This window comes from Osmerus eperlanus, chromosome 18 (genome assembly GCF_963692335.1).
Source record: "Osmerus eperlanus chromosome 18, fOsmEpe2.1, whole genome shotgun sequence".
Classification (NCBI taxonomy): Eukaryota; Metazoa; Chordata; class Actinopteri; order Osmeriformes; family Osmeridae; genus Osmerus; species Osmerus eperlanus.
The window spans coordinates 2,286,328-2,310,569 of NC_085035.1; the positions used below are offsets into that span (position 1 = coordinate 2,286,328).

The following is a 24,242-nucleotide window of genomic DNA, read 5'->3' on the forward strand; positions in this document are numbered from 1 at the left end:
ACACAAAGGAAGTATTAGATCAAAAGCACATCATAAATACAACTAAAGCCGGACGCTTTTTAAGGTCCGAAAAAGAGGACATATCCGTGGAAAAAGGTCGTATGGTCACCCTGTTTTTTCCTATGTCGTGAAGAGCCAAAAGACGCACAGACTTCGGAACCAGCACAAACACCCTGGTGTGTGTAGGTAGGCTACAGACCAGGGATGTGAAGTCTGGATGAGGGCAAACGTCTGTACGACATTTTGAAAATGGGTCTGGGGTGAAATTGTTCGTTTCTTACAGCCTATACTGTATACAAAAGTGCATAAAAGAATGTCTTTTAGTAGTTTTTTTTTTCTTTTCTTTTTTACAAGAAGCACTCGCGAATCATCACGTCACACTGATACGTTGTACAGTACATATGGTCTACTGCAGGATGGAGGAGCTTGGAAAATCACCTTCTTTTTTTTTACGACCAGACAAACAACAGCTGGAAGTCTGCCCGATGGAGAGATACTGTGTGGATGACGTCTCACCTGAACACTCATTCACAGATAAACATCAGTAGTGAGTTCAATCAGCTGCTTAGAAAACACTTGCTAGAAGATGTCTCCGTTTCACACTAGCATCTGTGTTTCAGGCCACAACATAGTTGTAGTTCAGCGCCGACACACTGGGCAGGATATAAACCACTGGTTTCAAATGGTTTACGCTAGGCTAAAGTAAGCATGATACACTGTACAAGGGCTTCAGGTGGTGTCCCACTGAATGGTGTGTAAGTGTGTGTGTGTGTGTTTGCCTAAAGGGCACGAGGCCTCTTGGGATTGATCTGTTTGCTAGCCTGCTCCTCTTCCTGGAGCGTGGAGCGGAAGGACTTGACCTTGTCTGGGGAAGAGATGGAGAAAAACGTACACGTAAGGATTCAGGAACTACAAGCACATTCTGAGTATGGCTCAGTGGCTTGATCATGTAACTACGGAGTCAGGTGGCTGAGCGGTTAGGGAATCGGGCTAGTAATCTGAAGGTTGCCAGTTCGTAAAAATTGACGTTGCCAAAATGACGTTGTGTCCTTGGGCAAAGCACTTCACCCTACTTGCCTCGGGGAGAATGTCCCTGTACTTACTGTAAGTCGCTCTGGATAAGAGCGTCTGCTAAATGACTAAATGTAATGTAAATGTAACTACAGATCAAGAAGTCGCAGTTTCAAATTCCCCCTCATGTTTTTACATTAACGGTGATTCTTCAGGTTCGGACTTCCTGCCGTGCGCAGGGTGGTTCCCTCTGGGCTGAGCAGAGTCGTAACGTCTGATGCAGGGTCAGTTCTCTGGCCTGTGTCCTTACCTCGGAGCTCGGTGAGGATGTCTATCTTCTGGTCCAGGATCTGTTCCACCTGGGTGGCGTAGGATTCCACATCGTAGTCCACCTCCTCTGTCATCTCCAGCAGGACCTTCTCATCCTCCAGCCAGCGGATAGACTCCTGCACGCACACACACACACACACCAGATAGGTGTGTGAATGTGTGTGTGAGAGTGTGACCGTGTGTGTATGTATCTGAGAAGGAGTGTATATCTGTATTATATCTTTGACTGGTATATATCTGTATATATACCAGTCAAAAGGGGAAAATGTGTCCAAACTTTTGACTGGTACTGTATATCTGTGTGTGTGTGTATCTGAGAAGGAGTGTATATATATATATATATATATATATATATATATATATATATCTCTCTCTGTGAGTGTGTGTATCTGAGAAGGAGTGTATATCTGTGTGTGTATCTGAGAAGGAGTATATATATATATATCTCTCTCTGTGAGTGTGTGTATCTGAGAAGGAGTGTATATCTGTGTGTGTATCTCTGTGTGTGTGTGTCCTACCTGAAACACGGCCCTGTGGTCCTCCAGCACCTGCTCCTCCATCTCCACCAGCTGGGAGACGGCCTCGTGGAAGGTAAAGAGCTGGGGGGACACCTCCTCCTCCTGGGGACAAAGCAGCAGGATGAGGGGGCGGGGCGGAACCTTCCAGAGACTGAGAACCTCAGTCCAGAGGGCCACCAGGGTGGGTGTGTAGGAACCTTCCAGAGACTGAGAACCTCAGTCCAGAGGACATGGGTGGGTGTGCAGGACAGGGTGGGTTAGGTATGGTAGATACAGAGTGTGTGTGTGCGTCAAATTCGAAGTGATTTCTTGTCACATGTACAGTGTAACACGGGTCATTCTGGGCGATGACATTCTTACGACTAGGCATGAGCCACGTAGTTTAGATATATATTTTTTGTGTTTCTTTGAGAGTGTATGTAGGAATGCGAGTGAGTGTGTGAGAGTGTGTGTGTGTGTGTGTGTGTAAGAGAGGGTGTGGGGGGGAGTGTGTGCGTGTGTGTGTGTGTGTGTGTGTGTGTGTGTGTGTGTAAGAGAGGGTGTGTATGAGTGAGAGTGTGTGTGTGTAAGAGAGGGTGTGTGCGTGTGTGAGTGTGTGTGTGTAAGAGAGTGTGTGTATGAGTGAGAGTGTGTGTGTGTAAGAGAGGGTGTGTGCGTGTGTGTGTGTAAGAGAGGGTGTGCGTGTGTGTGTGTAAGAGAGGGTGTGTATGAGTGTGAGTGTGTGTGTGTAAGAGAGGGTGTGTGCGTGTGTGTGTCTCACGTTCTGTTCACACAGCAGTTTGAGGTCGTCTCTCTGAGGGGAGCTCCCAACCCCCCACTGAGCCTCCAGCACCTCCAGCTGGGTGACCCCGTGACCCCCCTGACGGCCCTCCATCACAGCCCCCGCCTCCACCGTCAGCTCCTTCACCCTGCGCACACACACACACACACACACACACACACACACACAAGGTCACCAAACCTGGGCTTGAGGAGTGCTTCTGCACCTTGATAATGAGTTTTTATGGTTTCCAGATCTTTCTAAATTCCCCTGGGTGTGCCCTGGGTGTCCATGCAACACCATGCAGCATGCAGCATGCAGGGTTACTGGTTTAACTACTGAATGTGGAAATGGACATTCACAGGGTTGTGCATGAAGGCCAAGCTGGTAAAGAAAAGACCAAAAAACAAAAACAAGACGGGTTAAACAACCAAACAAGACCAGACAGAAAGCTGAGAGCCTCATGTCCTCATGCAGACAGCTCTCTCTCTCAGCCTCTAAGCAGGGCAACAGCTGCAGTTAACCTCGCTCACACGAGACAGGGCTAAATCAATGTTCTAGACAGCAGGCTGGCTCTACCCATAACCACAGATTCAGGACCAGGTGGCAAGTTTATGCTTTTTAAATGAACTTATATTGGATATTACAGAGGAGCTGAGGATATATATTTTCTAAACTAAAGAAGGAAATACTTTTGATGCTAATCCAGAATGGACCTATAACTTGGTCAGCTGGTCCTAGATCTGAGGCTAAGGGCTTGTAGAGGGGGTTGATGGGTAATGTAGTTTGAGCGGGCGAGGGCTGCTGGGTAATGCAGTGCGGTAGACAGGAGAGACCTGGTGGGCGAGGAGGCAAAGTCTTCGTACTCGTAGGTGGGGGAGTGCTCAGAGCGACCCCCGCCCACCCCGCTCTGGGAGAAGGGGATGTCAGAGGGGCTTATCCCAAACTCCTTCACTCTGCACACACACCCAGGGAGAGATGCACACACACACACACACACACACATTAGGCAAGACAGAAGAAAGGCATAAGGGAGAGATCTGAGAATTCCGATCTGGGGAGTAAGGCTCAGATCTGTGTGTGTGTGTGTGTGTGTGTGTAGGATAGCGTGAGTATTAAATGAACATATTGGAGGTGGAGGAGAAGGGGGCATGTGTAGCCTAAGAGGGACAGAGAGAGATGGTCCACCTTCTGCATTAAACAGGCCAGGACCACTCCAGGCCTATGCAGACCCTGAGCTTTGAAAAGGCGCAATGTCAATTCAACATATCATTATTTATAATGATCGGGTGGAGAGCAGTGTGTGTGGTGTGTCTCACCTGTTAGCGTATCGCAGCGTGTTCAGAGTGTTTTCACACGACGCCATTCCAGGAGAGATGGTCGCAATCTACGGAAGACACAGGTCACAACGTTCTGGCTACTAAACTCTTCTGTAGGGGGAGTGAGGGTGGTGTGTGTATGTGTGCGTTTATGTGTGTATATGTGTGTCTGTGTACATGGTGTGTGTGTGTGTATGTCTCACCATGCACGTTCTGGAGTTCTCTCCTATGAAGGAGTCTCTGAGCACCTGTGTGAGCTTGCTGGCTCTGAAGGGGGTGTGCGGCTTGTTCCTGCCCAGGGCTCGGATACACTCCTGGAAGACAACATCTACCTTTCACACTCAACTATGACAAAGGGGTTCAGGTGGCTGTGCGGTTAGGGAATCGGGCTATTAATCAGAAGGTTGCCGGTTCGATTCCCGGACGTGCAAAATGACGTTGTGTCCTTGGGCAAGGCACTTCACCCTACTTGCCTCGGGGGGAATGTCCCTGTACTTACTGTAAGTCGCTCTGGATAAGAGCGTCTGCTAAATGACTAAATGTAAATGTAAATAACGGACACTCAGTTACAGTGTCTCTTTTTTTAAAGCCGATTTGGCCTTTATCCTGCTTCTTTTTTTGCTGCTAGGGTCAGGGGGTCAGGGGTCAGACCTTGAGAGCCAGCAAGCTCTTGTTGATCTCGGCGCCCTCCAGGCGCGTCTGCCGGTCGGCGCTGGACGTGTCGGCGCCCCGCTCGTTGCCCGCCAGGTCGATGAGGGAGAACTTGCCGTGCATCTTCCCCCGCCGCCTCAGAATGATCTGGAAGACGGCGTGGCTCCGGGACGAGTGGGCGTTGGCCGACGTCTGACCGGATGTCCTGGAGGGGGGAGGGGGGGGGAGAAGGAGAAGTTCCTCAGGGCCTGCTCCTGATCACCCTCCCTGGCTGTCCCCTCCATGCACCCTGGTGGTGTACCTGCAGCTGTTGCCCACTTCGATGAGCTTGAGGACGTCCTCGGTGCACTTCACCTCCCTCTCCTGGAGCCCCACCACCTGCACCTGCTGCCTGCCGTCCTCCAGCACGCGCAGCTTGGCCTTGCGGTTCAGCAGGTCGAACACCTGGGGGAGGGGACACACACACACACACGCAACCTCAACATCCAGAACTCCCGCGAACGGAACAAGCCTGTGTTTCCAGGAGAGCTGGGGGGGGGGGGGGGGTCTAGGGTTGCCGGGAGACGGCCGTCCGGCCTTCACTTGCCTTCCCGCTGTAGATCTCGAAGAACGTGGCATAGACCTGGAGGTCGAGCTTCTTGTAGTTTGGCTTCTTCAGCATGAGGAAGACGTCCCTGGCTGTCAGGAGGAGAGAGAGAGAGAGACAGAGAGGGAGAGAGAGGGATAAGAGATAGTTGAGAGAAAGAGAGAGAATAGGATAGAGAGAAAGATGGAGAGAGGGAGAGATCCAATACATAGATCGATACGTACTTGATTTAAATACATTTTCTAAAAGAAAATACTTTATTTTAAACTTCATATGAAATTGCAGAAACATACCAGCCAGAGCATAGACCCCTTTAGAGCAGTCCTGGTTCTTCCCAGAGAAGTCTCCTCCCATTGTCTGGTAGAGGAGAGGAAGAAGGAGAATTAGAAGAAGCAGAAGGTCTCAGGTGAGGCTGCGAGTTCTTCATACACCTGGACCGAATCAGTGTGCGCTGCAAAGCGCATCTGTCGTCAACGGATCAAAACAGGAAGTTCCCACACTCACATGTGTCTTTCCACTTCCTGTCTGTCCGTAGGCGAAGCAGGTGGCCATGCCCCTCTCAAAGATGGTCTCCACCAGTGGTCTGGCAGTGAACCTGCATCGACACAGAGAAACACGGTTTCACCTACGAGGTTAACCCAGACCGGCGTCACCATGGAAACCCACCAGGAGAACCAGAAGCCCGCCGTTCCTGCTGTGCGGCCCCCCCCCGAGGAGCTGTGTCCGGGCAGGTGAGCTTCCAGCTCACCTGTAGACCATCTCGTTGGTGGTGCTGTCGTCGAAGGCGTAGTCGAAGCGGAACGTCTGGTTCTCCAGGTAGCGCGTCAGGTCCACCTTCTGCTTGGGCTCGTGGACCATCACCACGTCCTTGCTGGGGATGGTGATCACGTCCAGGTCCTTCATCGTCAGCTCTGAGCAGGAGGGGGAAAAGGAGAACGTCTCAATGTCCTCCCTACACTTTCACGCCACTGCGGTTGTGTTGAACACGCACGCGCGCGCACACACACCGCAAACGGTCAGGTGTTCGCCTCCTACCTTTCTTATTGAGGGGACGTGTTCGCACACACACACATATCCGGTGCTCCTCGATCTAAAACGACAGACAGACAGTGTCACACCACAGCTAGAGAGCCAGGGGGGGCGACAGGGGCGACGGGGGGGGGGGGGGCCCTACCAGATCAGCCGTGGTCAGGGGCCTGTAGTCCAGACTAGCCCGGAAGTCTCTGATCATGATCATGATCTCGTAGTTTGGGAGTGTAGCATCCACTTCCTGCAAAAAGGTAGACACAGGAAGTGGGAGTAAAAAATAGAAATGTGAAGGATAACTAGTCTGATAGTGGCAGTGGCAACTGACTGTGTGTGTGTGTGTGCGTGTGTGTGTGGCACATGGGTGTATGTGTGTGTGTGGGTCAGCCTACCTGGGCCCTCTTCTCTCTCAGTTCCTGTGTTTGCAGTCTTCTTCTCTCTCGTTTCTCCTGTAGTTTCTCCACCTCCTTCACACAGTTTGATTTCCGCCGCGCTGGAGGGAAGATGTAACAACGATCGATCTCACAGCTACTTTACAAAGTAGCTGTGGTAGTGGGTACTGTATTGATCCACAAGGAGAAATCTCGGAAAGATCTAATAAGTTATATTATAATACATTAGTAAATTAATCCAAAGAATTACAAAATAAATCAGTATTTTTGAGTTTACGTTTAGAGTGCATTTTATAAAACATTTTATGTTTTATAAAATTATAAAGCATTTTATGGTCCTGTCTGGCCCCCCAGTGGTGGAATCAACTCCCCACTTCCATCAGAGACACTGACTGTCTCTCCACCTTCAAGAAAAGGCTCAAGACGCACTTGTTCCGGGAGTACAACGGTACTTAGGAATGGTTCGCTTGACCCAATGTTAGTTTCCTCAAGGATCACAATGACTCTTGCTTAGAGACTTTGACCAGACTTCCACCAGACTGTGGTTAGTGGTAACTGACTTAAATTTTTGTACTCGCTGTGATATATTGTTTTATTATTGTTGCTTGCTTTTTTCCACAGGTACACTTGCACTTATAGCAGTTCATGTTGTTTAATTGTAACTTGTTTAACTACATGCTCTTATGGTTCTTCCCTTTGGCACTTATTTTGGTTGTTCACAATGTGTGCTTCATGTTTTGGCTACTCGCAATGTTTTGTGGCTATCTCGTTGTTATGATCAGTGACCTATGCACTTTGTAAAGCTCTCTCTTGGAAGTCGCTTTGGATAAAAGCGTCTGCTAAATGAATAAATGTAATGTAAATGTAAAACTCTTTCTGAAATATGCAATTCAATTATAAACAGACATACCTAAAGGCTCCTACACTCTCAAAGTGATAACAACAAGCACATTTCCAATCAAATACTAAGTCGAAAATAAATACAAAGCATAGAGAACAAAACTGTGTTTTGATGTGGAATAGCAGTGTTCAAGTCACGATCACCAGCCGGTAGAAAGTGCTATCTGGGGGCCAAAGAGGTCGTCTCTATGAAAGAGCCATTCTCCTCTCCCTCACACAGCTGGACAGCCATTAGCTCACTGCTCCTGGGTCTGTCTGCATACTCTGCCTCAGAACACACAGCGGAAAGCCAGCACAGATCTGAGAACAGATCTGAGAACAGATCTGAGATCAGCTCTCAAGAGAGCGCAGCACTGAGATCAGAACAAAGAGAGCACAGTTCTGAAATCAGCTCTTAGGACACAGCTCTGAGACCAGCTCTTAGAACACAGCTCTGAGATCAGCTCTTAGAACACAGCTCTGAGATCAGCTCTTAGAACACAGCTCTGAGATCAGCTCTTAGATGAGCTCTTAGAACACAGCTCTGAGATCAGCTCTTAGAACACAGCTCTGAGATGAGCTCTTAGAACACAGCTCTGAGATCAGCTCTTAGGACACAGCTCTGAGATCAGCTCTTAGAACACAGCTCTGAGATCAGCTCTTAGAACACAGCTCTTAGATCAGCTCTTAGAACACAGCTCTGAGACCAGAACTAAAAGAGCACAGGTCTGAAATCTGTATGTGTCTGTGTGTGTGTGTGTGTGTGTTACCGTTCTGCTGCTGCAGGAGGGTCTGTTGTTGTGTGAGCTGAACCGCGGGGGCGGGCGGGGGCGGTTCCACCGGCTGGACGGGCTGCTGGCTGGGCCTGGCTCGTGTCGTTCCCACGGTAGCAGCTGGAGGAGACACAACACACACCTTGGTCCAGGTCCACTCATCCTAGCACCAGCACAACACGGACCGCACGGTCACACCGAAACCACGGTTACGTACTTAGGCTCACCGGCTAAGAGTTTAGTACCACGTAGGCTGAGGCCTAACAGGAGGGGCCTGGGTTCGATTCCAGCCCGGACCCTTTCCTGCATGTCCTCACCGCTCTCTCTCTCTCTCTCTCTCTCTCTCCTTTATTTACTGAGACTCGAGACTATATCTATCCCAATAAAGCAGAAATGCCACAAAATGAATCTTTAGACTTAAGATATTCATTCAGAAATTGGTCGTTTTAAAGGGTATTATCTTTAAACAGGCATATTCCAAGACATTGCCTCCCTGTCAAGCCGCTGTGTGCACATGGCAGACACAGATCTCAAAGGGCCCGAGGGGTATTTGCAGAGAGTGCACAGATGGTCAACTTTCTGCTCCGACTGAAACTAAGGAACAGTCTCTTTGCAGACTTTCAGCAAGAGAGCGCTGGGCTGTAACTGAAGCTAAAAGATGTTTTAAACTTGGCACTGAGATGTAGCACTTAAGTTAGTCCTCCGTGGGTTGTGTGGGCATAAAAATCAAACGCACCATTATTGTCTCTTGGCGGGGTCTCGCTCTTTGGTGGTGCTATGGTTCGTCGGTTCTATGAGAGATACAAATAAATCGATTTCAGCAGGCAGAATATATATATATTTTTTAATCATGCTGAATAATATCTTTTGATAAAAAAAAAAGAAAATAAAGAAGAGCAGTAGAACGAGAGGCTTGCTGTCCAGACCTTGGGAACCTTGTTGAGTTTGGTGGCAGAGGAGGAGGTGGAGGAGATGGGGGGAGGAGTCTCGGGGCTCTGTGGGATCTCCTCCTCGGGGGTCACGTCTGGGTTGAGGGAGAAGATGCTCTCCAGGTCGATCTGGGTGAAGGCGGTCAGAGGGCTACTGTTAGAGACTTAACACTCACCACGCAGCGGAGATGAAAACCAACACGCGAATGTGAAGGGAAAAAAAAAGAGAAGAGGTTTACATGGGATAAATACTTAGGAAATCAGATGACATGTGAGTTCAGTGCTACGGCTTACATATGCATAAGTGCACCCCCTCCGCACCCAACACCACATAAAGTGTACACACACACACACACACTTAAGGCCATCTGTAGTAAAGCTGATTTGTTGGAAATCCTCCATGTCCTTACACTTTCAACCTTCTGTCTGACATGGATGAATTACACACACAGAGACACACACACAAGGATAAGCTGTGCACTCGTATCTTATGACTCCCAGTAGAGAGAGAGAGAGAGAGAGAGAGAGAGAGAGAGAGAGAGAGAGAGAGAGAGAGAGAGAGAGAGAGAGAGACAGAGAGGTAGAGAGAGAGGTAGAGAGGTAGAGAGAGGTAGAGAGAGAGGTAGAGAGGCAGAGAGGGAGAGGTAGAGAGGTAGAGAGGCAGAGAGGGAGAGGTAGAGAGAGAGAAAGAGGTAGAGAGAGGTAGAGAGAGAGAGGTAGAGAGAGAGGTAGAGAGGTAGAGGTAAAGAGGTAGAGAGAGGTAGAGAGAGAGGTAGAGGTAGAGAGGGAAATGTAGAGAGAGGTAGAGGTAGAGAGGTAGAGAGAGAGCTACAGCTAGCCTAGCTGAAGATGTGAGGGTCAGCCATACCTCTTTCCCTTTGGTGTCTCCATTCTCGATCCATTCCACAGTCACACTGTCGTTGTCCTCATTCAGCGACGTGACCATGGCCTGGTGTATTCTCCCTGTGACAGGAGAGACAGAGAGAGAGACAAAGACAGAGAGAGACAGAGAGAGAGACAGAGAGAGACAGAAAGGTAGAGAGAGAGAGGTAGAGAGAGAGAGAGGTAGAGAGAGAGAGGTAGAGAGAGAGAGGTAGAGAGAGACAGAGGTAGAGAGAGACAGAGGTAGAGAGAGACAGAGGTAGAGAGAGACAGAGGTAGAGAGAGACAGAGACAGAAAGGTAGAGAGAGAGAGGTAGAGAGAGAGAGAGGTAGAGAGAGACAGAGGTAGAGAGAGACAGAGGTAGAGAGAGACAGAGGTAGAGAGAGACAGAGAGAGAGACAGAAAGGTAGAGAGAGAGAGGTAGAGAGAGAGAGAGAGGTAGAGAGAGACAGAGGTAGAGAGAGACAGAGGTAGAGAGAGACAGAGGTAGAGAGAGACAGAAAGGTAGAGAGAGAGAGGTAGAGAGAGAGAGAGAGGTAGAGAGAGACAGAGGTAGAGAGAGACAGAGGTAGAGAGAGACAGAGGTAGAGAGAGACAGAGAGGTAAAGAGAGAGACAGAGATAGGTAGATAGATAAAGAGACAGACAGACAGACAGTGGAGAATGTCACACGTTACATATGTTACAGCATGGCTACACAAACAGGTCTATCCTGGTCCCACGAAACCAGCATCTTCATTGTTCACGCTTCCTTAAATTGTCAACACCAACCTTTAACTTGGACAAGAGTCCCACAGGCCCTGTGGTTGGCCTGGTGCCTAGAGGTGTTCTGGGACTATCCCTGAACACAACACTGGATGAACATCACAGGCTACATACAAACTGTTAATAGATGTCCTGTTTACACATAAACACTAGACTAGTATCAAGTACTAAGAAAGAGCTCCTTATTTATACTTAGGAATACGCCAACAATAAATGCAAACACAAGAAACATAATTCTTAAACACATCAGTTGAGTAAAACTATTTTACTAAAGCTTTAAAGAATAGTCTACTTCTGGCAACAGACAACTAACAACAGAACATGTTCAGTACATGATGTTGGTAAAGTTATAGGCCTTACACGTGTTATTTTATGAATCATTAACAGCGAGTGACATTATCTTGTCCTTCCTGAAGCACAGACAAAATAGGCCTAGAATAAACGTCCGCTTTTAAGCTGTGCCCGCAAAAGCATAGGTCGTTTTGAGTTGTAGTTTTCATAATATATCACTGCTAGCAAAGTGGACTCCAACACTGAACTGCGCAATGGGCGTGGTCCATGATCGATCCAACATTTCTTATTCTGAAATCACAACTTCCACTGATGCTGTCATCATGGCTTTGTGTATCAAATGATTCCAAACTGCTGAGTGCGTCGTTAAATAAACAATTAGACATGTTTAATTGCACACAGACGAGATTTCTACTTGCAGTGAGGTAGACTAGTGGATGAATGAACAAAAAAAACCGACCGATGTCATTCCCAGGTCATTCATTTGAAACGGATTTAAATTATAACATATTAACAAAGCGTATGCAGTCATGGATGCAAAGACTGAGGGAGCTGTCATCTTAGAAATTAAATGAACCACTAACACAAGTCGTTAAGATAGCTAGTATAGCTAACATGGCCAGTGAAGTCGGCCTTTCCAAGAGACAGAAAACCGCACAGGTGTACATACATAGCCAATCAAATGCAACGCCCAGACTTGATTGGCGGTGGACGTTGTCATGACCAGTAAAATCATGAAAAGGAAATATATTAGCGGTAAGGCCAAGTGAGTGTAACCGGGTGAACGTTTGCCTTTCCTCAGCAACCAACACAGCATCCTAGCTCAAGACCTAGCAAAGGCGCTGGCAGCAACAAAGATGATGATGTAGCTTGCTAGCTAGTAGCGACAGCTCCTCTATGATTTTTTTTTGTGCTATCCTCCTCTTGGAGACTGGCGGAAGAAAGCTCTCTAGTTACTCACCATCGCTCCGTTTGATCTCTACGTAAATGCCGACGACGATCTTTCCAAAGATTGCGGCCATCCCTCATGTGTGTACAGTATGTGTGAGAAGGGTGTATATTAACTGACCAAGTTACGCTGCAGAAACCGGGAGGAGGTCAGGGATAGAGGGAGAGACCAGGAGAAGTGCGCATGCGCCCTAGACTCACCCTACACCAGGCCAGAACTGAAGCATCCTGAAACAGTCCGATTTATTTGATCAAAACAACGACATTAGCTATAAGCTATGTCCTTGCATTTAATAATGACGGTATGCTTGTTTGAGACCCCGATGTTAGTAAATATGTTTTTGTGCAGCCTATCACGTGCATGTTAAAACATGCATAACCAGTGTCTCTAACCAATGGCTATGTGCAACAAAAAAGTATGTATACAGTCTAAAAAACAACAACTGATCTGCAATTCAATGAGTGACTGAGTCATAACAGACGTAAGCAATAATAAAGCATCATTGTTCTACTAGCGGGATGCTCAAACATGTATTGTAACAAACTATAGCCACTCACTTCTCTCGGCGTTTGCAAGGCATTCATCTAGGCTACTTACTAGACTTTATCATCCTATATCAACTTTACAACCCCATCTTTAAACGTCATTACTTCTAAAACCTTAGATATGATAGCCTACTTCAGGTGCTGAGCATTCTGCTGGTGCCTCTGAAACAAGCCTTTCTTCAAACTGTCAATACCTGAACTATCTTCATCGTTACTTTCCGGTGGCTGACACCAGGGAGCAGGGATGAGCCCTCACCGTGCCGCAGGAGAATGAGGCCTGGGAACAAGGTTACCGTGACTGCAGACTCCATGGCGCTCTGAATGACGGCAGTCGTGGATTCCTTCTCTTCCGAACACTAGATGGCAGCAAAGCGCCGCGTTTTCAAAGGGACGTCACAAAAACGGGATCGATGAGTTCATCAGAAAACGTCAACACTCAGATCGCCTGGCACAATAACCGCTAATAACACCCTGGCGTATGAACCGTGTGGAACTTTGTTGCTAGGTTCCTGTAATTATAGCTTTTACAGCCTTTTATCGACTTGTGTTTGTTTTCTTCCACAGTAATGAGATGATTGGTGATTTAAACACAGAATGATGATCAGGGCACAGGGTGGGTCTCTGTAGTTTACAGTTGCTTCCACTTCTTGACATCCCCTTTACCATACAGAGAAAGACAGTGTCAAGGTGGAAACCTCGTCTCACTGCAAACAAATTCTCCCTACAGCTACGGATACAGACAGTAACCTGAACCTCAGATGAACACATTCAGCCAAACCCTCCCCTCAGAAGACTCGTTTTGTATTTTGCACGTCTGTTTGATGAAGAGAAACACGTTGAAAATGACAAGAGATGTGGTAAGAGAAGAGCAGGAGACTATTGAGATGCACCCATTGTGACAGATTCAGAGACATCTGTCAGATTGACACCCCCACCCTCCCCCCACCCTCCTCCCCCTGCCAGCCCTGTGCTCTTGCTGTCTCTCCCCCATGTAACAACAACCATCCATCCTCAAAGATGAATGAAGCTACCCTCCTCTCACTCATAACCCCCCCCCCACACACACACACACACACACGGTACACACTCTCTTCTGTTAACACACACACACACACATCAGACACACTCTGTTCTAGTAACACACACACAGTACAGACACTCACTGTCTTCTATTAGCACACACACACACACACACTCCTTTTCTACCCATCCATTCCCCAAGGTGTAGGCCAGGGTTGTCTTATCTATCCGTTTCCCCAGCAACCACAGCCTCCCCTGTCAGATTTGAGAGAGTGTATTTAGTTTGTTTGCTTGGTTTCTAAAGGATTAATGGACAGACAGTGTTTTGATGATATTTCTTTGTCTGAATGGCTTTGAATTTCTGTGTGTGCGTGTGTGTGTATGAGCATGTGACAGAGGGAGAGAGAAAGGGAGAGAGAGAGAGAGAGAGAGAGAGAGAGAGAGAGAGAGAGAGAGAGAGAAAGGGAGAGAGAGAGAGAGAGAGAGATAGACGAGATGTAGGAGATCTATTTGCAGTGCATTGCAGTTTTGTGCATTAATCTCAGTTAATGTTGTCGCTGTGAACTAAAAGTCTCACTATGTCTGAAACACAACGCAACGAAAATGAAATACAACGCAGCAGAATGCGACTTTAACGCGGTTACGCTGCTGCAAAACGACAGGGAACCCCCCTCAATTCAAATGAAGTACTTAGGCAACATTGCAGAGACCCCAGTCATATTCATTACATTATCACGGTCATAGAAAGCATGTTCTCCACGTTGATTTGTCTGGTGGACACCCCGGCAGGATTGTAAGCCCATCAGCCCCACAGCACCTAGCCATGCATAGTCAATTTCTGGAAGATCATTCGCATTATTTTACATACCAATATTTCCATGCACTCCAGCTATCGCGGAGAGTCTATTTTGCAACCATGGATTATTCATGATCTGGGCAGACAGTGCATATGGAAATCCTTTGAAGGAGATTTGGGATTGCTGTATTCCCCCTCTTCCAGCCAACCCTCTCACTTACCCATGTCCTATATTTGAGTCCTTTCAACATGAAGCAAGTAGTCAAAACAAGCTTTGACCTGATAGAAACATACTCATGTACTAGCTTTGATCTGAGAGGACCTTAGCGACACGTTTACTCAGGCCGGCAACTAGGAAGTAGTACTTTAAAAGGAAGTACTGCTGTAAAGAGAGAGAGAGTGGGTACTGTGTAGCAGTGTCTTTGGGTCCTCACCCTGGCATGCATAAGAAATGTGTGCAAGTGACAACATTCTTTGTTTCTTATGTGCAGCCAGGCTTTAGTGTGTATGTGTGTCCATGTGTGTTTGTGTGCGTGTGTGTGCAACACCCGTCCAAATGGCTTAGTGCTCCTCAACCCCACTCTGGCCTCGCTGGCTCTAATAGTGATTCCTCATTATTCAATTCCCTCTGAGACTCTCCCTTTCAACATGGCTGCCGTGGTTTCCAGTCCTCTCCTGGAGCAGAGCTGGAGCTGTGTCCAGCAGATTGTTGTCTCTGATGACCCAGGCACTGATTCTCTCTCTCTTTCTCTCTCTTTCTCTCTGTCTCTCTCTGTCTCTCTCTTTCTCTCTCTTTCTCTCTGTCTCTCTCTTTCTCTCTCTTTCTCTCTGTCTCTCTGTCTCTCTTTCTCTCCCTCCCTCTCCCTCTCTCCATGCTGTAGCATGGAAGCCGTCCCAGTGCTAATTATCATCGTCGCTTCTGTGGATCTGAGCTGGACTGAGGCCACAGTACAGAAGAGCACTCCGAGCCCCTCACTGAGGTCCGTTTGGAGCCACAGAATTAGAACGTCCATCCATTCTGTTGGTTCCAGTTCCGTGTCGTTCTATGAAGAGGCTACGGCAGGAGCGGAGCAGATTTAGTGGATAATGGTTTCTGGCAGCGATGGGACCCTTAGTTCTGTTCAGTGAAGCTGCAACATCTCCCCAGGGAATCATTGGGCAGTTAAAGTTAGAGTTAGAGCTATTTCTCCAATTGTCTCTATGTTATGCATGTCGTTAAATGAGAAAAGTTATACCGGCCGTTATTTCATGTACCGTACTGCTACACATGGACTGTGGGGCTGTTTCCTTGTACCGCACTTCCACAGCCGGGCTAAAAAGACCCTTTCCACCAAACAACTCGACTTTACACCGATGAATAATTACCTGCTGATGGACGGTAAAGTTTAAACATGGCTTACGGGAGAAACGTTTTAATAACGACGTCTTCTGACACACCACGAAGGAGCAGTCGAATCTGTGTGGGTTAAAGAGCGAGCCTGCCCCAGCGCTCCTTAATTGGAGTGGAGGAGGAGAAGGGGGGAAGAAAACGCCAAGAATAGAAAAGAACAAGGAGGCGGAAAGAGATGGAGAGATCCCCGCTTAAAGGTTAGGGTCTCAGGAAAGACGGAGAAGGAAGAGAAGGGGGGGGGGGAACGAGGAAGAAAAGGGAGGAGGAGGGGGGAGGGAGGGGGAGGAGGGATGAGAGAGGGAGGGAGGGAGGGGGAGGAGGGATGAGGGAGGGAAGGAGGGTGAGAGAGGGAGGGGAAGATAACCTCTTGGGACAGGGTACATCCCTTTGAAGTGTATGGGGTCGTACACCCCCTCTTCAACAAATCCTGTCTCCAGTCTGCTATGTTTGCTCATTATGTTTTCATGGGGTGTCCCTATAGGTGTCCCTGTAGATGCCCGCGTGAAATGCATACTGTAGGTCAAAGGAGCTGTTGCGATGGATTGTCATGGGCCCGCATCAAAATCCCATCAAAACCTCGAAGCCAATTGCATGTCATTTGTATATTATCAAGGCCCCCGGTTTACTGATTGACAACTTAACTTCACAAATCAATGAGGACAATTTTGATAAACGTATTGGTAATTCATACCAATTCTGATGGGAACACAGTGACCCTGTGGACTTAAAATTCTTTATTGCCTTTGTATGAGACACATTATGACTCTATGCTCGTTTTAGCTCCATTAGCCGTGTCTGGTTTAGGCAGATGTCTCTTCCCTTCCCCTCCTCTCTGCCTCTTGTTCACTCTCATCACGTCCTGTCACGGTAATGACTATAAAGAGATGTGTTCGCGCCCCTCCTTCTTAATGACCAGAAACAGACTCTCCTATGCCCCCCCCCCCCCTACCACACCCCCACTAACTACCACATTAGCCCCAGTTGTGTCAAATATATTGGCAACAGTCAAGATGTTCTGCTCACCCTTTCACTGGCTGTCTATTTTCACTCGCGTTCTGCATCCATCAACACAGCCTCTCTAAGTAGATCATTATGGAACAGATGAAGTAGGACGATGCTGGAGGGATGTTTATCAAGTAAGTTCAGAGGTATTAGTCGAACTGTTAGAGCCACGAAAAACTAGAATAATGTATAATCGAATCTAATGTAGCCCTAGGCCTAATTCTAATACTTGACCCATTGTAAAACCATCCCAACCAGTTTAACAATAAGTTCCTATCGACCCCGGACCTTCTAGTCCAGCTCCTCTATGAGATAGGCTATAACCCTGGCTAAATTTAGGAAAGAAGCCTTTCTCTGTGTCAACCATAAAACCTTAGTTTTCCTTCTGAGACTGGTGAACCGCTGGAAAATTGATGTCTTGTCAGACGATGTTCTTTTTGTTTTGGTCATGATTCCATCGATGTTTCCGTGGTAACACGCCCTTTATCTTAGCCCGGTGTTCTTCATGCCCGGCCTGCTACACTGCTTGTCATTTATTTCAATATGGCCGCTTCATGGTTTGATGATAAAGCCATTATCTAAGCTATTCAAGAGCTGTCACACACCGTCGCGGTGCGGGTAGCAATTAATTTTCCGCAGCGTCTGTGCCGCAGCCATCCCCTCAACCGAGATTAAATTTCTTTGTCAATTTTTATTTGAAAATGTATATTTCACAAACGGCTATGCCATTCAAATTGGCACACGGGGCTGCGTTCACAATCCATTTGATTTCCCGTCTGCGCGGGCCCAGTGCTGTCAGACAGCCAGTCAGTGAAGCTATAGAAAGTGACAAACTGCTGCAGATGACAGTTAAAGGAGGGAAGAATTGGCATGAGCTACTGTTTGTGGTGGGGCCATGATCGCAGGCCTACCCTTCTATCTGCTATTAATATACATAAGTGATTCAATGACAACAACCGCGTCAGTCCATTTTCAAACTGGTAAAATGATGCAACAAATTATTAGGCCTATATGACTACGGTAGGCTACCGCTTGGATCATGAAAACGTGAGTTACGTTTTTCAGCACTCTTTGTTTGAGAGCTTTAAACAAAAATGCAGGGTTGGTTAGTGAGCAGTACATTCGTGGGATTTTCTGTATTTGACCGGAGATTAAACACTCCCATGCTGCAAAAGATGCAGTAGAAAGTCGAAACAAATAGCCTACAAATGCACACATAAAAGGCCTTCTCAGATGAATTACTCCACATTCTTATGTCTTACAGTTGGAGAGTAACTCTGATCTCCAACCGAGCTTCAGCGAACAAGCTTCAACAAAGCTGGCCTGGAGAAAGCATTTTTCTTTATGAAATATGCATGGTGTGTATTCAGCGCTAAATATGTCACCCCCATCTTACTCTGCACCGCATACACACGATCTTCCTTTATGAAAAATGTATGTGTTGTTGTATTAGAGAAAGGTCTGCGCAGGAAACTTCAGTCCGATTAAGCAGAAATTAAAGCGTGAATCCTCACCGAGGAATAATTCGTTATCTTTCAAGTGTGTTTGGTTGCCACAAAACTCCTCTGATGTTGAATGTAGTGGAGTGTTGAAAACTCTTCGCTTGTATAACCAGCGTCCCCCGTCCAGAGCGAAGTCGCAAGCTTGGGCCCGGATGGAGACTACGTCACACTGAATTACACTATAGGACTATTGCACTGGGTACATAAAAAATACATGAATAAATCAATAGTTTAATCTCATGGAGGGAAAGAGGGTGGGTAGTCTGATGCTGAAGAAGTTGCGAGTGTAAACAAGCTCAAAGGACAGTGAACGACAAATAGACGAGCTTCAAAAGCTGACATGCTCTTCTTCCTTGAGGTATGTAGATTTATTACAGCGACTGGTTTGTGAAGGCCATGTCCTTAATGTCAGTTTCACCTATTAATCATCCATACCCAGATTAAAGATGGCCGATCGAGTGTAATTAATAACCACAAATCTCTGAGAATGCCATGGAGTGGATTGGGCTATATCTGGGAAAGGGTAAGGACACTGATGCACAGCCATTCCTAAGGACCATGGACCTGATGAATACTAATGATTAATGATCAATCTGTCATGATGCCGTCTTCACAGCTGTCGGTGAATGTAGCAGGTGCTTAGGTGCGTTCTAGCCCAGCTCCAACACGACCCATGAGAGAAATGAACAGTACGAGCCACTGATTCTGACTGGGATGTTTCAAACCGAGGCTTTAATCATTCAGCTGTGCGTGCAGGAGCAGTCAGGCGGCTGCAGTTACACAGTCCTGCCTCTAGGAGGCACTCGGAACCACTGAGCACTGCCGACAGACACACAAATGCAGTTTTCCACAACTGTGATTGCATCGCTCTCCACCCTCTCTCTCTCTTTCTCCTTCTTTCTCCCTCTCCCTCTCCCCCTCCCTCTCCCTCTCTCTGTCTCTCTCTCTCTACCCTCCAAGTACCTCCCATCCTTCTCTCCCAATCCCATCTGTCTAGCTCTCTCTGCAATGTGAATATGCACTGTTCATATTAGATGAGTTTCCATCCATCTCCTGTCACCTGGTCAGTCTCCCATTCATCTCACTTGTACAGGAAATAGAACTGAACAGAATATCACTCCACCAAACCTCCATTGTGGACCTGCACTGATATACTAAGTGCAGGCAACAGGATTTTAGAATACTAGAATATGTTCTTATTAAAGCAGATGGCATTTACATAATATTTTTTGTCATACTTTTATCCAAAGTGACATACAAACTGTGCATATAGTGAGTACAATTCTAACAGTATTTGAGTTGTTGGAAACAACATTTTAATTAGCATCCTCTCAAATACAAGATTACATAATTTGAGAACGCTAATAATGATAACAGGACAATGCAACGACAACAACAGCATATCTCAAGTGCAACATTTTGAAACAAATAGGTAGGTGCAATAAGTTCACACGTAAGAGTAAGTCCAGTGTGCACTAGTGGGGCTCATGTAGGAGTCAGTATTGTGACTCATAAACTGCCATTCTGTATTTGTCTCTGAGACGCTTGTTTGGCCCAATGGCAGTGGTGTGATCGTGGTGTGATCAGTCGACGATGGTGTAAACCATCACCCTCTCCTCTCTCTCTCTCTCTCTCTCTCTCTCTCTCTCTCTCTCTCTCTCTCTCTCTCTCTCTCTCTCTCTCTCTCTCTCTCTCTCTCTCTCTCTCTCTCTCTCTCTCTCTCTCTCTCTCTCTCTCTCTCTCTCTCTCTCTCTCTCTCTCTCTCTCTCTCTCTCTCTCTCTCTCACACACACACACACACACACACACACACACACACACCACACACACACACACACACAAACTCGCTCACACAGCAAAACAAAAGGCCTGTCTGTAGGTCTTTAAACCCAATTCTAAAACTTGGAAAACACGCTAGCCCAGAAACAGTCCTTTTTTTACAGGTCTCCGAACATCACACAAGGAACGTGCTTTTCCTGTTTCACTGTACGGTACAGAGACCGTTTCTCTGTTTTACGGTACTGTACAGCAGTACATGTGTGGACAGGCCTCCCCACCCTCCAGGCCTACCTGTGATGTGACGCTAACTGACTGACGCAGTGAAAAGAGGCCCAGGGCAGAGCTCCTGTCGGGGGTAGCATGTGTGACAGATTTTAGGTGACAATGTTCAGGTGACAGTGTTCAGGTGTTTGGGACCACACCTGTCCTCTCTCTGCGCCTTGCCTCGCCGCCTGCCTCTCTTCCTCCAGGATGGGCACCAGCATGAATCCCCTCGAGTGAAGGACTTCAGAGTTTTGAGATGCACCCTTTGACCTCGCCATAGGCCTCTACAGCATTGAGATGCACCCACAGACCTCCTACAGCGTTAAGATGCACCCATATTCCAGAAACATGCTAGTTTTATCAGTATTAAAGCCAGTAACAGGGTTCTGTGGCTACTAAATCCAGGTTCAATCCATCTCCAGGTTTCTGTACTGATCTGAACACACACTCCAGTCGCCCTGATTGCTCGGCATTCTGTCACATTCTCTGTATGTAATTGTGCATGAATTATGCATATTTCACATTCGCAGTACATCACAGCAGATGAATACCCACACATTAATAAATGTCACAGATCTAATGGAAGCCTTCATGCTGGGCTCAGACAATGAACTGCAACACAAATGCAGATATATCACTTCCAACGGAATTCTTTCTTTCATCTACACATTTTTCATTTCAGAGAATGTCCAATCAAAGAGATGGACCTGTGTTTGCCATAGGTTCCATCATACACAATGTAAACATCTCCTCTGCATTCCGGAACAATCTAACACACTAGATCATGCATGCACCCATCTGTATTAATAGCATGTCTCTCTCAGATCTGACAGAAGTCACATACTCAGTGACAGTCTGGATGTTCACTGGTTGCATCAGACCGCACGGTGGACCAATCGATGACCGGGGATATTTCTGAGAGGGCTTGTTTTGGGGTGAGTGTTTGCCACAAACACACCGTGATGGCTCTGGGCGTCTCCAGGGAGACGCGCGCACACGGCACGCTGGATTCATGTGTGGGGAGATTACGAACCAAGTGTTGTTCCACGGGCTCGTCTGCCCTGCTCACATTCAGCCCACCAAGATGGCCGACGGGGTGGTACACAGACAGGCATGGGGGCAGATAGACAGGTAGGCAGTTATACAGGCAGACAGGCAGGCAGACAAGCATTTAGATAGGCAGACAGACAGGCAGGCAGGCAGGCAGACAAGCAGTTAGACAGGCAGACAGACAGGAAGGCAGACAAGCAGTTAGATAGGCAGGCAGGCAGACAGACAAGCAGTTAGACAGGCAGTTAGACAGACAGGCAGGCAGGCAGACAAGCAGTTAGACAGGCAGTTAGACAGACAGGCAGGCGGGCAGACAAGCAGTTAGACAGGCAGTTAGACAAGCAGGCAGCCAATCGGGCAGACAAGCAGTTAGACAGGCAGTTAGACAAGCAGGCAGCCAATCAGGCAGGCAGACACAAACAGGCAGCTCAGACAGACAGGCAGACAGACCAGCAGGTGGACGGGGTGTGATTTCCTCACACCTATTCCCCCCCCCCCCCCAGATGTTACGTGTTGTCACTGGGGCAGCACGGTTGCTGTGGTAACCCACCTTCCAGCGTTTCTGGGGGGTTTTTATGGTTCAAAAAGAACGAGACAAGGCTCTCCTCATCTCTGGCAAACGGAACTGTGTTCCAAACGTCCTCTCTGCCTCTCCCTTCCTCTCTGCCTCTCCCTTCCTCTCTGCCTCTCCCTTCCTCTCTGCCTCTCCCTTCCTCTCTGCCTCTCCATTCCTCTCTCCCTTCCTCTCTGCCTCTCCCTTCCTCTCTGCCTCTCCCTTCCTCTCTGCCTCTCCCCTCCTCTCTGCCTCTCCATTCCTCTCTGCCTCTCCCTTCCTCCCTTCCTCTCTGCCTCTCCATTCCTCTCTGCCTCTCCCTTCCTCTCGGCCTCTCCCTTCCTCCCTTCCTCTCTGCCTCTCCCTTCCTCTCTGCCTCTCTCTCCTTTTTCGCTTCGACAGCTTACCCCGCTCCCCGCTAGCGCCGCTCGCCCCGGGAGCGTGAACGAGGGGGAAGAGCAGGAGGAACAGACAGGGTTCAGGTGCTCCAAAGCGCACGCTTCAGTCCTAAACCAGATTTGTCTGTGCCTACACCCAACACTGCTCCAGGTGCTGACTGCAATATGAACTCGTGTGTCTAGACATCTATTATTCGCAGGGGCCTAAAACAAAGGAATCAATACCAACCCAGGGAGTCATAATGGCCCAATTACTGTTTGTAGGTTTGTCAATGCCATGTCTCTGAGGACGCCAGCAAAAGGCCACTTGGACAAAGGAAGCACAGGAGTAATCCCATACATTTATAATACAGTGTGTGTTTATGTGTGACTGTTTGTGCGTGTGTGTGTTAACGTGTGGCTGTGTGTGTGTGTGTGTGTGTGTGTGTGTGTTAACGTGTGGCTGTTTGTGTGTGTGTGTGTGTGTTAACGTGTGTCTGTTTGTGTGTGCGCGTGTTTATGTGCGTGATTGCTTGTGAGTGCGTGCATGTGTGTTTGGGTGTGTGCGAGAGTGTGTGTGTGTGTGTGTGTGTGTTTTCACCTTTTCCCATCCCCTATCACTGTGACATTTAAGGGAAAATGGCGGTTGCAGTGTTTCGTTTCCGACCAACACACCGACAGCAGGGCCTTAAGCTTGTTTAGGGAAATAGATTTTTTTTAGGGACATAAGAATGACAGGGCTGGAATGGCGACTTATCATTTAGTCAATACTACACCGGTTGATCAGGCTTTATTACAGTTCTGATGACAGATACTATCAATGGGTTGGTTCTCTATCGATCGGCTGAAACCGTATTATGTGGTGGTGAGGCACTGGAGCTTGTGTAGTTATAACTGTGATATAAACAATATTTTAAAAAGGGTTTGACGCATTTCATGAAGCAGTAGTCACATATGACTCGAGCGGTAAAAAAAAGAAGCTTTCTCAGACAATTTTGGATCATAGAGTAGGGAAACTAACTGTCCAAATACAGCCTACAGCGCTTCTAGCTACACAGATTACACCCCGTAAATATTCGCTGCTAGCCAACATCGTTGCCTTTGAAAAGTTTGTTGGGGGACATTAAGGACGTAAATGGATGTCGTTGTAATAGTTGCTCTATTATGTATGAAGAGGCAGCCATTGAAGGGCCGCGCATGTTCATTAGTCATGTGCGAGTGCGTGGGTTTCTGTGCATTAGCGGTTGATTCCAACCCTCTCCTCATCAGATCTCCTCTCCCCAACCCAAGCTAGCCATGAAGAAGGACTCCCAACAGAAAGACATAAATCACGACCCAGAGAACAGGTGCAGACCTCGGACTGAGAGAGAGAGGCGGAGGAAGGTGTGATACAAAGAGAGGAAGAGAGAGCGGGGGAGGGGTGAAGGGATGGAGAACGAGGGGGGAGGGGGATTTAGAAAAGATGGTTTCTTATTGGTCCCTGCACCTTATATTATTTATTCCAAGGTTGACCGTGAACCAGAGACTCTCTTTAACCCTCCCTCCCTTTCGCTCTCACTCTCCTCCTCTTACTATCCCTCACTTTCTCACCTCTCTCTCTCTCTGGAGGTCTGTATGGTATAGAGGCAGGACGACAGACAGATTAAATAAGCAGGCTGTAAGAGGGTCCTTTTTAGGGCCATTAGTCAAAGGTGTGTGGTTACCATGGCGAGGAGAAGTCCCTCCAGATCTCTCTCCTCTACATTCATATTCCACACTTTAAACATCCCATTCATCAATTACCACTGACCCATCCTGTACACACACACGCACCCCCCCCCCCCACACACACACGTAGACACACAGAGAATCAGAATCAGAAGACACACACACATGCAGACATACAACCACACACACACACACA

The 24,242-nt window shown here is 47.5% G+C and overlaps 1 protein-coding gene across 1 annotated transcript; it reads right to left on the reverse strand.

The window, feature by feature from the left end:
* Positions 1–439: 439 nt before the first annotated feature.
* On the reverse strand, positions 440–12,210 carry LOC134038688 (kinesin-like protein KIF2A). Its single transcript, XM_062484221.1, has 21 exons — positions 12,074–12,210; positions 10,043–10,137; positions 9,172–9,303; positions 8,982–9,036; positions 8,243–8,365; positions 6,594–6,694; positions 6,350–6,445; positions 6,211–6,265; positions 5,924–6,086; positions 5,680–5,770; positions 5,469–5,532; positions 5,176–5,267; positions 4,891–5,033; positions 4,590–4,794; positions 4,142–4,252; positions 3,939–4,006; positions 3,456–3,575; positions 2,620–2,767; positions 1,860–1,961; positions 1,322–1,457; positions 440–865 (listed from the first exon to the last, which is right to left on the reverse strand). The coding sequence occupies exons 1-21, from the start codon at positions 12,132–12,134 to the stop codon at positions 780–782; spliced, it is 2,247 nt and encodes a 748-aa protein (XP_062340205.1). The 5' UTR covers positions 12,135–12,210; the 3' UTR covers positions 440–779.
* Between the last annotated feature and the right edge of the window lie 12,032 nt (positions 12,211–24,242).

What these genes read in the sequence shown, in the direction of transcription:
- LOC134038688 (XM_062484221.1), bottom strand. Translation starts at nt 12,134, where the DNA reads ATGGCCGCAATCTTTGGAAAGATCGTCGTCGGCATTTACGTAGAGATC. An exon ending in CCCGCCAAGAGACAATAATG is followed by an intron (nt 8,366 to 8,981) that starts GTGCGTTTGATT and finishes TGTCTCCTCCAG; the next exon opens with CTGCTACCGTGGGAACGACA. An exon ending in ACGCTGCGATACGCTAACAG is followed by an intron (nt 3,576 to 3,938) that starts GTGAGACACACC and finishes GTGTGTGTGCAG; the next exon opens with AGTGAAGGAGTTTGGGATAA.